This window comes from Acomys russatus, chromosome 17, assembly GCF_903995435.1.
Source record: "Acomys russatus chromosome 17, mAcoRus1.1, whole genome shotgun sequence".
Classification (NCBI taxonomy): domain Eukaryota; kingdom Metazoa; phylum Chordata; class Mammalia; order Rodentia; family Muridae; genus Acomys; species Acomys russatus.
The window spans coordinates 37331106-37343783 of record NC_067153.1 but is presented as its reverse complement, the minus strand read 5'-3'; the positions used below and the strand labels follow the sequence as shown (position 1 = coordinate 37343783).

Below are 12678 nucleotides of genomic sequence, written 5' to 3'. Positions count from 1 at the left end.
CACCAGCGTTCTCCTTGGCATCCACCTATTGTCAGACACCATGGTCTCCACATAACCTCTGTCTTCCACAGATCTCCAGCAGGCACAGATTCCGGCTGTTCCAGGTCATAAAGGCTGTGATTAGAGCCCAAGATGTCTTGGAGGAGACCTGGCAGAAGTATTTCCTGCAGCTGGCCCTGGAGCACATGACTAAGTCCACGGTAGGCCTCCCTCCCATAGCACACAGACTGGCTCCCCAAGAGCTTTTGGGTTCAGTCAGTTGCCTGGGGGTCCAAACCATGTGGGTGCAAAGTTCCTGAGCTGTCCCAGGTGCTTTCTATATGTCTGTGGCCTTGAAATGGCCTCTTCAAGCAGAACTGTCTCCTGGAGGGCCCTCCTAGACTTATATGCAGGAACCAACCATTTGGCTGCAGCCCCACACTCTCTAAGTGTTTCTTCCTCACCACCCTTTCCCTGATGCCCACTCACCAGCATCTGGATGGCCTGTTGCCAGTCTCACCCACTCCTCAGGCCCAAATCCAGCTGCAGCTCCTGCCTCTCGGTTTCTTCCTTGATGGAGACGGGCAAGCTTGGGACTTACCTGCCCTGGCCCACCAACCAAACCACATGTGAACCCAGAGATATCAGTGCTGCACCACCACCCTGTAGGCCATAATGGGCTCCAGGGACCTGAGACAGATGACTTTCTCCAGATCCACTGGCCCTGGGAAGCCCCGTGTTGAATTACTCTACATACACTGCACAAGGATGCTCAGAGAACAGTGCCCTATACCGAGGTGTGCCACAGTCCGAGCTCTAGCCCTCTACAAGCCTGAAACCAGGCTTATTTCTCTATCACACTAAATAGCTCAGAAGGCCAATGTTGTGGGGAGAAAGTTTGTAACGCTATCCCCTCTCTGCTCTATCAAAACCATCCCCAGCACAGTGCTATACAGGGCTGTGGAAGCTAGTCCCACACAAGGGCAGGAGACAAAGGGAAGTTCTGAAAGACTATAGGTAAGTAATTAAATGGAGTGGCCCTCGGGCCACTGATGAGACACAGGTTGGCCAGGGCCCATGGTTACAGAATTACACAATCTGCTATGCAAAGCTCACACACCCAACAAGATGTAAAGAACTTTGGCTCCTTGCGTGTTCTGCTCAGCCCTGTGCTCAGCCCAGCTCACCTGGTGGTTTTTATTACAGGAAGAAGTGCATCTGCTCCCACCAACAGATTCTTTAGAAAGAGGGATGGGGTTCACAGAAGCAGTGGGACTTTTTGTCAACCCAAGTAGTAGAAAGCAAACTTGATGCCTGCCTTACAGGAATGTCTGAACAGCCTTGATGCAGACTGCAGAGGAAAGGAGAGGAGCAAAGGCTGTGTCCAGCTCACTCCTTTTTTCAAGTATTTTTTTTTTAATTGTTCACCACTGTGAAGTATATTAGATTCATTGGAGAACTACACAGCAAAGCTAAGTCTGACAGTGAATGCCTGTCATACCAGCACAGGAGAAGCTGAGGTAGGAAGATCTTCATGAATTTGAGGCCAACCTAGACCACACAGTGTGTTACAGACCATCCTGGGCTACAGAGTAAGGCCTTGTCTCAAGATATTGAAAGACAACAAGCAAAAAAAAAAAAAAAAGTAACACGCATGGATGCACTCACAGGTGTGTTGCAGTAATGCTCTTTGGGCAGGGAACACAGCTAAATGTGAGAGGAGCAGGCTCCAGGTCTGCCTGAAGAGGTATGGTCTGGCAGCATCTCCCTGGAGTGGGCAAGGTCCCTCGTGACATGAGCCTGGGTTTGGCAAGCTAGATATGGGGGTGAAAGGGGGCAGGGCTGCCCAGCATTTTCTGCCTCAGAATACATCCAGATGTGCCTCCACCTTTGTACCAGGACTGTTCCAGGACAGTCAGTTTCAGGGCTTATCATAGTGGCTCATACTATCCAAGCAGAAATAGTCTTCAGCCAGTCCAAAGCTCAGGATGCACACATTCCCTGGCAGTTTCCTCACCAAGAACATTTGGAAGGTGCAATTTTGAGTTGTCAGTTTCTAGGAATCTCCCCATTCTCCAGCACCATGGACTAGAAATCACCATCCCCTCGTCTTTGTACCCTCAATGTGGCTGTTAAAATTCAGAGCCATCTGAACCTGGGTCCTTCATACGTCCTGTTTTCCCTCCAAGAGTGTAATGTGGCTTTGCCTTGCATGCTCCAGACTTCTACCCTGAGTCTGGTCACAGAGCCATGCTCATGGCCACGTGCCCTACATCTGTCATCAGTATCCTTCGATTCCAGAAAACTGCTCAGCACCCTGTACTGATGACACCGTCCCTCTGCTCCATGTCAGTGCTGATCTCCAGAACTCTCTCCCCAAGCTTCTCGCCTCTTCTCCTCTCCTAGCCCATCTCTCTGCACTGAAAGTTCATGACATTTCAAACATTTCACCAAGCATTGTAGTGTTGCACCTAGAACTTTTGGGAGAAAACAATTCTATTTTCTTAGGATATATAATTGTTGGACACAACATCAGATCTTGCTATGACACATAGAAACGCATGCATTGTGCATTTGCTTTTATTTATCCTTGCTATTCTTTCCTGCCCAACTGCCACTGATCATCTTCCTCTCCCCCACATAGTTGTCTGTTCATGTTCATGTCTTTTTATGTATTTTTAAATCTAGATACCAGGTAGAAGATGAAACAGGTGATATTCATCTTTTTCCTTCTGGTTTATTTTACTTGATCTTCTATTCCCTCCATTTCCCTGGGGAAAAAATGAAAAATGGAAAATTCATCCTTTGTATGTCTGAGTAAAATTCCATTGTGTATTTGTGCTGCATCTTCTTTATCCATTCACCTTCTGATGGATGAGGAGGCAAAGCCCATACCTTGGCTATTGCAAGCAATGCCGTGTAAACATGAATGTGCACATGTCTCTGTGGTATGTTGACTTAAGACCCAGGAATGGTAATGGTGGATCACGTTGCACATCTACTCTTAGTTCTTTGAGGAATGACCATACTTATTTCCACAGATGCTGCACAAGTATACATCCACCAACCAGCAGTGTATAAGTCCCACCCCCTCCTCCCACCATCCTTGCCAGGACCTGTTTATTTTCTTTATGGTGCCCCCTGTACTCCTTAGGTTTTTACTGTCAGCTTGACATAAGCTAGAATCAAATGGAAAAAGAAAATTCCTGAGAGCCTATTTGTGGGGCATTGACTTGACCGCTGATTGATGTATGAGGGCCAGCCCACTGTGGGCAGTACCATCCCTAGGCAGAAAGACAGCTGAGCATCAGCCAGTGAATGGAGCAACATGGTTTCTGCTTCAGTTCCTGCTTGAGCACCTGCCCTGATTTCCCGGAGTATAAGCCAAATAAACCCTTCCCTACTATAAATTGATTTCAATCAGTGAGTGTTTCCTCACAGCAACAGAAAAGAAAACTATAGCACAGCCATTCTTACTTAGTAGGATTAAAGGGAATCTCAATGTAGTTCTGACTTGGACTGCCCAGATGACTAAAGATGTTGAACCTTTTTTCTTTTTTTTTTTTCCGGAGGCTTATCGACCATTTGTACTGCTTCTTTTGAGAACTGCCTGCTCAATTCATTATTGGATGATTTGTCTCTTGGTGTTAAATTTTCTTAGTTCCTTAAATGCTCCCGATATTAATCCCCTGTCAGATGAATAGCTACCAATGATTTTCCCCCCATCCTGTGGGCTGACTTTTCCACCCCGGTAATTGTTTCGTTTGCTGTGCCAAAGCTTTTTAATTTCATGCAATCCCATTTGTCAATTCTTGCAGTTGTTTCCTGAGCTGTTAGAATCCTTTTCAGAAAGTCCTTGCCATGCCTGTGTGAACCAGGATTCCTGGAAAGAAGCTGTGTCTGCAAAGGCTGATGAACCAAGACTTCAGCCGTGTGGACAGGATGGGATACCAAAGACCCAAAGCCAAACTGCAGTTTATCTTGGGCTATCTTTAGCCTACTAAAAATATCCATTTCTGGCCCTCTGCATCAGAACAAATACTGCATCACTGACAGATAAAGCCAGACTGAATAAGGTGTTATCAGATAGCATCTAAGGCGTGAAGCAGAATTCCATCTTGCTGTAGTTCACCTTTTTGCTCTACCCACCAACTTATTTGGGAAACACCTTGACTATGACTTTCGGTTTTTTTTTCTGTCGCTATAGAAAGTTCATAGAAATGCTACCTCATTGGGACAGAGAATTTGTTATAAACTAAATCTATGTTGTGGAGCCATAGTCACTCAGACTTGACTCCAAAATAAATTCTCTCTTATCCTCTTTGTGATGAGAGCTCTGTTTTAGTGTCAACACCTATATCTTAATGTGTTTCTGGGGTTTTTTTTTTCTAGCAGTTTTAAGCTTTCAGGTCTTACATGAAGGTCTTGATTCTTATACATGGTGAGAGATAGTGATCTAGTTTCAGATTTCAACATGTAGATGACTTGTTTGTTTCCAACACCCCTTGTTGAAACCTATCTTTTCTCAAACATATATTTTTGGCAAATTTGTTGTAAATTAAGAAGCTATAGTGGGTTTATTTCTGGAGTCCCTATTCTATTCCACTGGTTTGTTCATCTATGTTTTGTATCAGCACAATGCTGGTTTCATCACTGTGGCCATGTAATATAATTTGAGATACTTACCAGCATTGCTGTCACTGCTTAGGGTTACTTTGGTATTCAGCATATTTTGTGATTCCATATTAAAGGATGTTTTCTCTTTCTGTGAAGAACATCATTAAATTTTTATACAGACCTCTGTGAGTTCGAGGCTAGACCTACAAAGCAAGACCAGGACAACCAAGATTACACAGAGAAACTCAATCTCAAAAACCAAGAAAAAAAGCCAGGTGCCTGTAATCCCAGTACTCAGGGAGGCAGAGGCAGGCAGATCAATGTGAGTTCTAGGCCAGCCTGGTCTACAAAGTGAGTCCAGGACATCCAAGGCTACACAGAGAAAACTTATCTCAAAAAAAAAAAATGATAGGGGCTATACTGAATCTGTAGACTGTTCTTGATAATATAGCCATTTTCATAATATTAATCTATTAACAGTGAAAGGTCTGTCTCCTAGTCCTTTCTTTAAATTGTTTTTTTTTTTTTAGATTTATTTATTATTATGTGCACAGAACCCTGCCTGCATGTACAGCTGCAGGCCAGAAAAGGGCATCTGATCACATTATAAATGGTTGTGAGCCACCATATGGTTGCTGGGAATTGAACTCAGGATCTCTGGAAGAGCAGTCAATGCTCTTAACCTCTGAGCCATCTCTCCAGCCCCTCCTGTTTTAAATTCTTTATGCAGTGTCTTAAAGTTTTGATACTATAAGTCTCTTGCTTCCTTTGTAGGTTTATGTTTGGCTTTTACTGTTTTTGAGGCTACTGTGAATAAGATGTTTTCCATCATAAGCTGCTAACCTGCACTTGCTGTCTACTCAGATAATTAATTTTATTCCTTCTCAAGTCTCTGATGGGATTGAAGACCAGATAGTTTAGTCTTGCAATTCAGCTTAGTTATTTGGGGGGTTAAGATGTTTTTAGGTGTGGATAGATATTTTAAGTTGATAGAGATGAGATGTGATGGATATTGATTCACATTCATAATTTTAAACTCACCAAGATAGGAACGATGAACTCTTCAATGTTGCCAAATACAAATAGCCAAAGCACTATAAGTGTAGCATTTATATAATTCCTGATTGTTTTCCTGGCTCTTCTTGCTGTAGGTAGTTTATTGTATATACGTGTGTGATGATGATATAAATGTATATGTAAAAAAAAGAAAAAAAAAGTTTTGTTTCCTTGGTTTCTTTCTTAGCATGTGAATTGTTGATATATAGAAAACTGCTGGGCTTGTCTGTTGATTTTTGTATCCTGCTACTTAAAGGATTTAAAGTTTGTCAGACCTAAGAGTTTTCCAGCGTAGTCTTTACAGTCTTTAGTGTAGGGCGGTGGTCCTCAACCTATGGGTTGCAACTCCGTTGGGGGTCAAACGACCATTTCACAGGGGTCGCACATCAGGTGCCTTGCATATCAGGTAGTTACATTACAATTTGTAACAGTACCAAAATTAAAGCCATTAAGTAGCAATGATAATAATGTAATAGCTGGGGCCACCACAGCATGAGGAACTGTATTAAAGGGCCGTGGCATTAGGAAGGCTGAGACCCACTGCAGTAGAGAATCAGGTCATCTGCAAATAGGATGGAGATAATTTGAGTTCTTAATTTCCCCTTTGTGTCACTTGTTTATCTTGTCTTTGTACACTAGCAAGTAATTCAAGCCGTATATTGGATACAAGTGTAAAGAGCAGACATGTTTATCTTGTTCCTGATTTTAGTGGAAATGCTCTCAGTTGTCTTCATTTATTGAATGGTAGCTGGATGTTTTGAATATATAGCCTGTGTTATATTTTGTCCTAGCTACTTCAGAGCTTTTATTATGGGGGGATATGAACGTTATCAATTGCCTTTTCTGCATGTGTTCATACGATCATGTAATTTCCATCCCTGATTCTTTTTATATCCTATAGACACTTTATTGATTTCCCATATATTAAACTACCCTTGCATCCCTGAAGTGAAACCAACTTCATTATGGTGTATGATTTTCTTGTTTACTGTTCTATTGTTGTGAAGAGACACCATGACCAAGGCAACTCCTATAAAAGAAAGCATTAATTGGAAGACTGCTTACAGTTTCAGGGAGTTAGCATGTTATCATCATGACAGGAACATGTGGCAGGAAGGCAGAAATGGTGCTGGAGAAGTAGCTGAGCACTTTGCATCCTGAGCCTTACGCAGCAGGGAGAGAGAGAGAGAGAGAGAGGAGAAAGAGGAGAGAGAGGAGAGAGACTGGCTCTGGAATGGGCTTTTGAAGCCTCAAAGCCCACCCCCAGGCACATATCTCAGCCAATAAGGACACACCCTCTAATCCTTCCCAGGAGTCCACCGAGTAGAACCAAGCACGCAAATATATGAACCTATGGGAGCCAATCCCACCCAAACCACCGCATTCCACTCCTTGGCTCCCATAGACTCATAGTCTTATCATAATGCAAAATGTGTTCAGTCCAACTTCAAAAGTCTCCATAGTCTACCACAGTCTCAACACTGTTTAAAAATCCAAAGTCTTTTCTGAGACTCAAAGGATTCTTTTAACTATAACTCCCTATAAAATAAAAATAAAAAAGACCACATACCTCAAACATGTAATGGCACAGAATATGCATTACCATTCCAAAAGGGAGGAAAGGGAACATAGTGAGGAAGTACAAGACCAAAGCAAATCCGAAACGCAGCTGGGCACACTCCACACTCTGCATCTCCATGTCCAATGTCAAAGCACTCTTCACATCTCCAACCCCTTCCAGCATCATTGGCTGCAACAGTTTTCTCCCCTGAGATGTTTCCACACTCCATTCCTTAGCTCTCCTCAGCATGTACCCCATGGCATCTCCAACATCTTGAGGTCTCCCACACTTCACCAGGCCTCACCTTCACAGCTTCACACAATGGCCCCACCAGGTATCCACGCAGGACCTCCCCCAACACACGCCTGGCTCCAGCAGCTTTCCTTAACCAGAGAGGAAAATTCCACAACCCCTTTCGTATAGTCTTTACACTAAAGTCAGAACCACATGGTGAAAGTTGCCAAGTTCTCCCACTTGCTTTGGGGCTGAAACCTGAGCCTCTCCTTGAGTAGCATTTGCATCGGCTTTTCTTTGTTGGTGGTTTCCTTTGCTCCTTAAGCTTTCCTTCAATTCCTTCTCAACTTCATATGGAAAAACAAACAAACAAACCAGAGTGGCTAAAACAATCCTGTACAATAACAGATCTTCTGGAGGTATCTCCATCCCTGATCTCAAGCTGTATTATAGAGCAACAGTAATAAAAATGGCATGGTACTGGCAAAAAACAGACTGGTGGATCAATGGAATTAAGTCAAGGACACAGAAATAAGCCCACACCAACAGCTCAGGCTCTAAAACACCAATTAATAAATGGGACCTCATGAAACTGGGAAACTTGTGTAAAGCAAAGGACACTGTCAATTAAAAAATGACAGCATACAGACTGGGAAAAGATTTTCACCAACCGTACATCCAACAGAGCGTTAATATCCAATATATATAAATAACTCAAGAAATTAAACACCAACAAACCAAATAATCCAATTAAAAATGGAGTACAGAGCTAAACAGAATTCTCAATGGAGGACTATCAAATGGCTGAGAAACACTTAAAGAAATGTTCAACGTCCTTAGTCATCAGAGAAATGCAAATCAAAACAACTCTGAGTTTCCATCTTACAACCATCAGAATGGCTAAGATCAAGAACTCAAGTGACAGCACATGCTGGAGAGGATGTAGAGAAAGGGGAACACTCCTCCGTTACTGGTAAGCGTGCAAACGTGTACAACCACTTTGGAAATCAAGTCGGTGCTTTCTCAGAAAACTGGGAACAGCTCTACCTCAAGACTCAGCTGTATCACACTTGCACCTTCATCTGATTTAGGTATTGTTGTGGTTTGAGTGTGAAATGTCCCTCAGAGCTTCATGTGTTTGAACAGCTGGTCCCTTGATGGTGGTTCTATTTTGGGAGGATATGGGGCCTTTATCAGGTGGGGCCTTGTTACAGAAAAGGGCCATTGGAGAGCAGGCCTTGAAAAGGATGGACTTGACCTGTAATAGCTCAGGTTTTCTTTGCTGTCGAATACACCAAGATGCTAGGAATCCCTCGCACATGTTGTCATGCTCTTCTCACCGTGAGGGACTATGCTGTCCCAAGTGGAACCAGAGTCAATCATTCTTCCCTTGAATTACTTATTGATACTTTGTCACAGGAGTGTGGAAAGTAACTAACTCAGGCACCAGGATAATGTTGGCTTCATAGAATGAGGCTGATGCCGTAGTCTCCCTCTCTCTGTGGAGTGTACAATTTGAGGAGCCCTGAGGTTAACTATTTAAAGATCTGTCCAGCTCTGGGATCTCTTTATTAGGAGGTGCCTCACTACTGCCTCACCCTCATGACTTACTACTATACATCTATTTAGGTTGTTTCTGGCCACTTGATTTAATTTGGTCAGGTCATACATGTCTAGGAATTTGTCCAGGTCTTCTAAAGTATTCTCTAGTGATCTTCTGGATTTCACTGGAGTCTGGTGTAATGCCGCCTCCTCCTGCACCAGCACCCCCCCCCCCACTTCATCTTTAATTCTTTGTCTTCTCTCCTTCTTTTGGTTAGTTTTGCTAAGAGTTGAAAGAGTCTCTGCAACCTTCGTAGCAGCAGAGTAATGAGCTGTGGGAGGCAGCAAGGCAGTTCAGCTCAACACGACTCAGTATCTGGTGTTCACTTCCAGCGTCAGAAGCCTGACTCCCGAGTGCTTTATTTTGGGGCTTATTTAAACACAGCACAATCTGGCGAAAAACTATTTTTGTGATAATCAACGAAATTCCACGCGAACAACAAAGCTTACCTAAATCTCTCTGAGGAACAAAGCAAGACAAGTACAAATCCATGTGACTCCTCGGAAACTCTTTGAAAAGCACCTGTGACATCTTCCATAAAGATAGGTTCCATAGATTGCCTGAGGAAAACAAGATCGTGAGACGGGTCTGGAGGAGGGTCTGGTGCCAGAAAGTCTCCTGCCACACAGATTGCGCAAAGGTCACCAGACTAGAAAGCAGATCTGTTCCAGACTTCTAGGCCGACAACAAGTTTTCCGTTCTTTTCCTTGAAGGAACAACACTGTGTGCATAGCATTCCAGGTTCCCCTAGTAGTGTCTGTAAGCACAGAGACAGACGTCTGTGCCCACTACAAAGAGTTTGTAATACTGTTTGTCTTTACAAAAATCCAGCTCATCGATTCACTGGTCCTTTCTGTTGTGTTCATAGCCTCCATTTCACTTATTTCTTCCCCAGTCTTTATTACTCATTTCCATCCCTTTGCTCTTGTTCTCCAAGACCTTGAGATGCACTGTTGAGTTTTTTATTTGAGCTGTTTCTCTGTCTGGTTGTTGTTGCTTTCATATAAGCACTCACCCATGAACTGCCTTTGCTGCATTCTGGGAAGCTATGTTTTCATTTTCATTTTATTTTTAGAAATTTTTAAATTTCCTCCACAATTTCTTCAGCAACTCGTGTCAAGGGTGTACCATTTAGCCACCATGTGTTTGTATAATTTCTGTAGTTTCTCTTGATATTTATTTCTGGTTTTATTTTTATTATGATGTGATAAGGTGTAATCCATTTATTTCAGGTTTTTAAATAGGTATGTACTGACTTGCTTTATAAACTATAAATGGTATTTGTTTTGGAGAAAGCCTTGTGGGTGTTCAGTAGACAGTTATAGCTGCTCCTGTTTGCTTTAGGTTTCTGTTGCTTGGCATATTAACCTCTGCCCTTTCACTTTTAGTCAGTGTATGTGTTGGCCAGTGAGTGTTTTCTTTTTCCTTTTTCCTTTTTTTTTTTCCAACAGGGCTGCTTTCTTTAGTAGATTGTTTGCTTAGGTTTTATGAATCTCAGAGTTACTAAACTTAACTTTTCAAAATATCATAAATTAACTTGTCAGAATGATCCAAACCATAAAATGTTGGCATTATTTATAGAACTGTTTGTTGTGCTCCTGTTTTGCATACATGTATCTATTGGAGAAAACATACAGCTCTAGTGTGGGCCAGCCAACACTATATTTTTTTCTGTTTTTCCTCACTGATTATGAAATTAAATCTTTTGAACTCTTTAACAGTGAATTAGTTTAAAACTGAATGGAATTGCTCTTCTCATTGTGGCTACATTGAATAAATGTCCCTTTTCTGGTTTTTACTTTTTAAAAAAATTAATGGATAAATTTATTATTTCCTAAAGTAGATATATATATAATATATGTGTGTGTGTGTTCATTATCAAAGGAAAGTGAACAACTCTGGCAGGTTCTGCCAGGATTGAATTAGCCATAATGTGAACTCTAAACTCTTGTCAGTGTTCTCAACAGCCTGCATTGTCTTTAGGAAGAGTATGTGTCTTTTGGCAACAAATCATTCTTGTTTGTAAATCCAATCAGTGAGTCTGTATCTTTTAATTGGAGAATTGAGACCATTTATATTTAGTTCATCATTGAGAGATAGTTGCTGATTTCTACAATTTGGTTTTTGTCTTCATATTTTATTTAAACAGTGTTCTTCTCCTTTATTCATGTCAGCTTTGCTTGTTTACTGATTTGGGCATGTTTGATCATTTCCTACTTCTCATTTGATTATCTATTTCTCTAATGAAGCTCACTCTTTTCTGAGTTTCTGGATCTGTGATGATCTTTATTTTCCTTTAAGTATCTCCTGAAACATTGCCTAGTAGTCACAAATTCCTTTGGTTTGCATTTATGTTGGAAAGTCTTTATTATTAAAGGTAAGAATAATGGGTTTGGTAATCTTGGTTGGCAGCTATTTACTCTCAGAGCTATTTTTTTTTTATTCATTTTACATCCTGATCATAGCCCCCTCCCTCCTCTCCTCTTGGTCTCACCTTCCCCCTCTCTATCCCCTATCCTCCATCCCCTACTCCTCAGAAGAGTGGAACCACCACCACCACCACCACCACCACCAATCCACCCTCTGTCACATCAGGACTGAAGGAATCCTCTTCCACTGAGGCCAGGCAAGGCAGCCCTGCCAGAAGAAAGTGATCAAAATACAGGCAACAGAGTCCATTTCAGAAACAGCCCATGCTCTCCTTATTAGGGGGCCCACACGAGGAAGGACTAAGCTGCCTATCAGCTACATATGAGTAGGGGGCCTAGGTACAGTCCATGCACAGTTCTTCATTGGTGCTTCAGTCTCCATCTACCCACCTGTGCCATGGTTTGTCGACTCTGCTGGTCTTCTTATAGAGTTCCTGTCTCCTCCGGGTCCTTCTATCCTTCCCTGCACTTTTCCACAAGGCTCCTGCTTTGCCTAATGTTTGACTGAGAGTCTCCATTGCTTGATGAAGCCTCTCAGAGGAAAACTATGCTAGGCTCCCATCTGCAAGCATAGCAGAATACGATTAGTAGTGTCAGGGGTTGACTCCCTCCCATGGGATGAGTCTCAGGTTGGACCAGGCAATGGTTGGACATTCCCTCAATCTCTGCTCTAACTTTATCCCTGCACATCTTGTAGTCAGGGTAAATTTTGGGTTTTTGTGGGTGCTTTGGTGTTCCTCTCTGTCCATTAGAAATCCTGTCTGAGGCCAGGTGTGGTGGCACACGCCTTTAATGCCAGCACTTGGGAGGCAAAGGCAGATAGACCAGCCTGGTCTATAAAGCAAGTCTAGGACAGCCAAGGCTATACAGTGAACCTTGACTTTATTTTGGACTCTTCCTAGTCTTTCTCTTTGAGGATTTAATCCCAAGTACCACTCAGATAAGAGAAAACAAACTACTATAACAGCAACAACACCAAACCAAACCAGATAAAGAAGAATAGTTAAAATCAGTTAAATCTAGCTGCCATGTCACCAATAACTGTAGAAAAGTAAATGGCAAAAACAGTGTAGAGAAAATTGTGTAGGTGCAATGATTCAGGTAAGCAATCAAGTAATGCATATAATAACAATAATGAATGAAATAAAGGAGACAGGAAAGGGAAAAGGAAGAAGGAATCTTAAATAAAAGCCAACAAG

General features: G+C 42.3%; 2 protein-coding genes across 2 annotated transcripts in view; one reads left to right on the top strand and one right to left on the bottom strand.

The window, feature by feature from the left end:
- Ptp4a3 (protein tyrosine phosphatase 4A3) overlaps nucleotides 1-12678 on the bottom strand; it is a 759824-nt gene that overhangs the window by 690393 nt on the left and 56753 nt on the right. The gene's annotated exons all lie outside the window — the stretch shown is intronic.
- The window catches only part of LOC127201821 (maestro heat-like repeat family member 5), a 65865-nt gene that overhangs the window by 3874 nt on the left and 49313 nt on the right, over nucleotides 1-12678 (top strand). The window contains exon 4 of the mRNA XM_051160525.1: nucleotides 72-200. Within this exon, the coding sequence (XP_051016482.1) occupies nucleotides 72-200 (129 nt within the window). The remainder of the gene's footprint in view (nucleotides 1-71; nucleotides 201-12678) is intronic.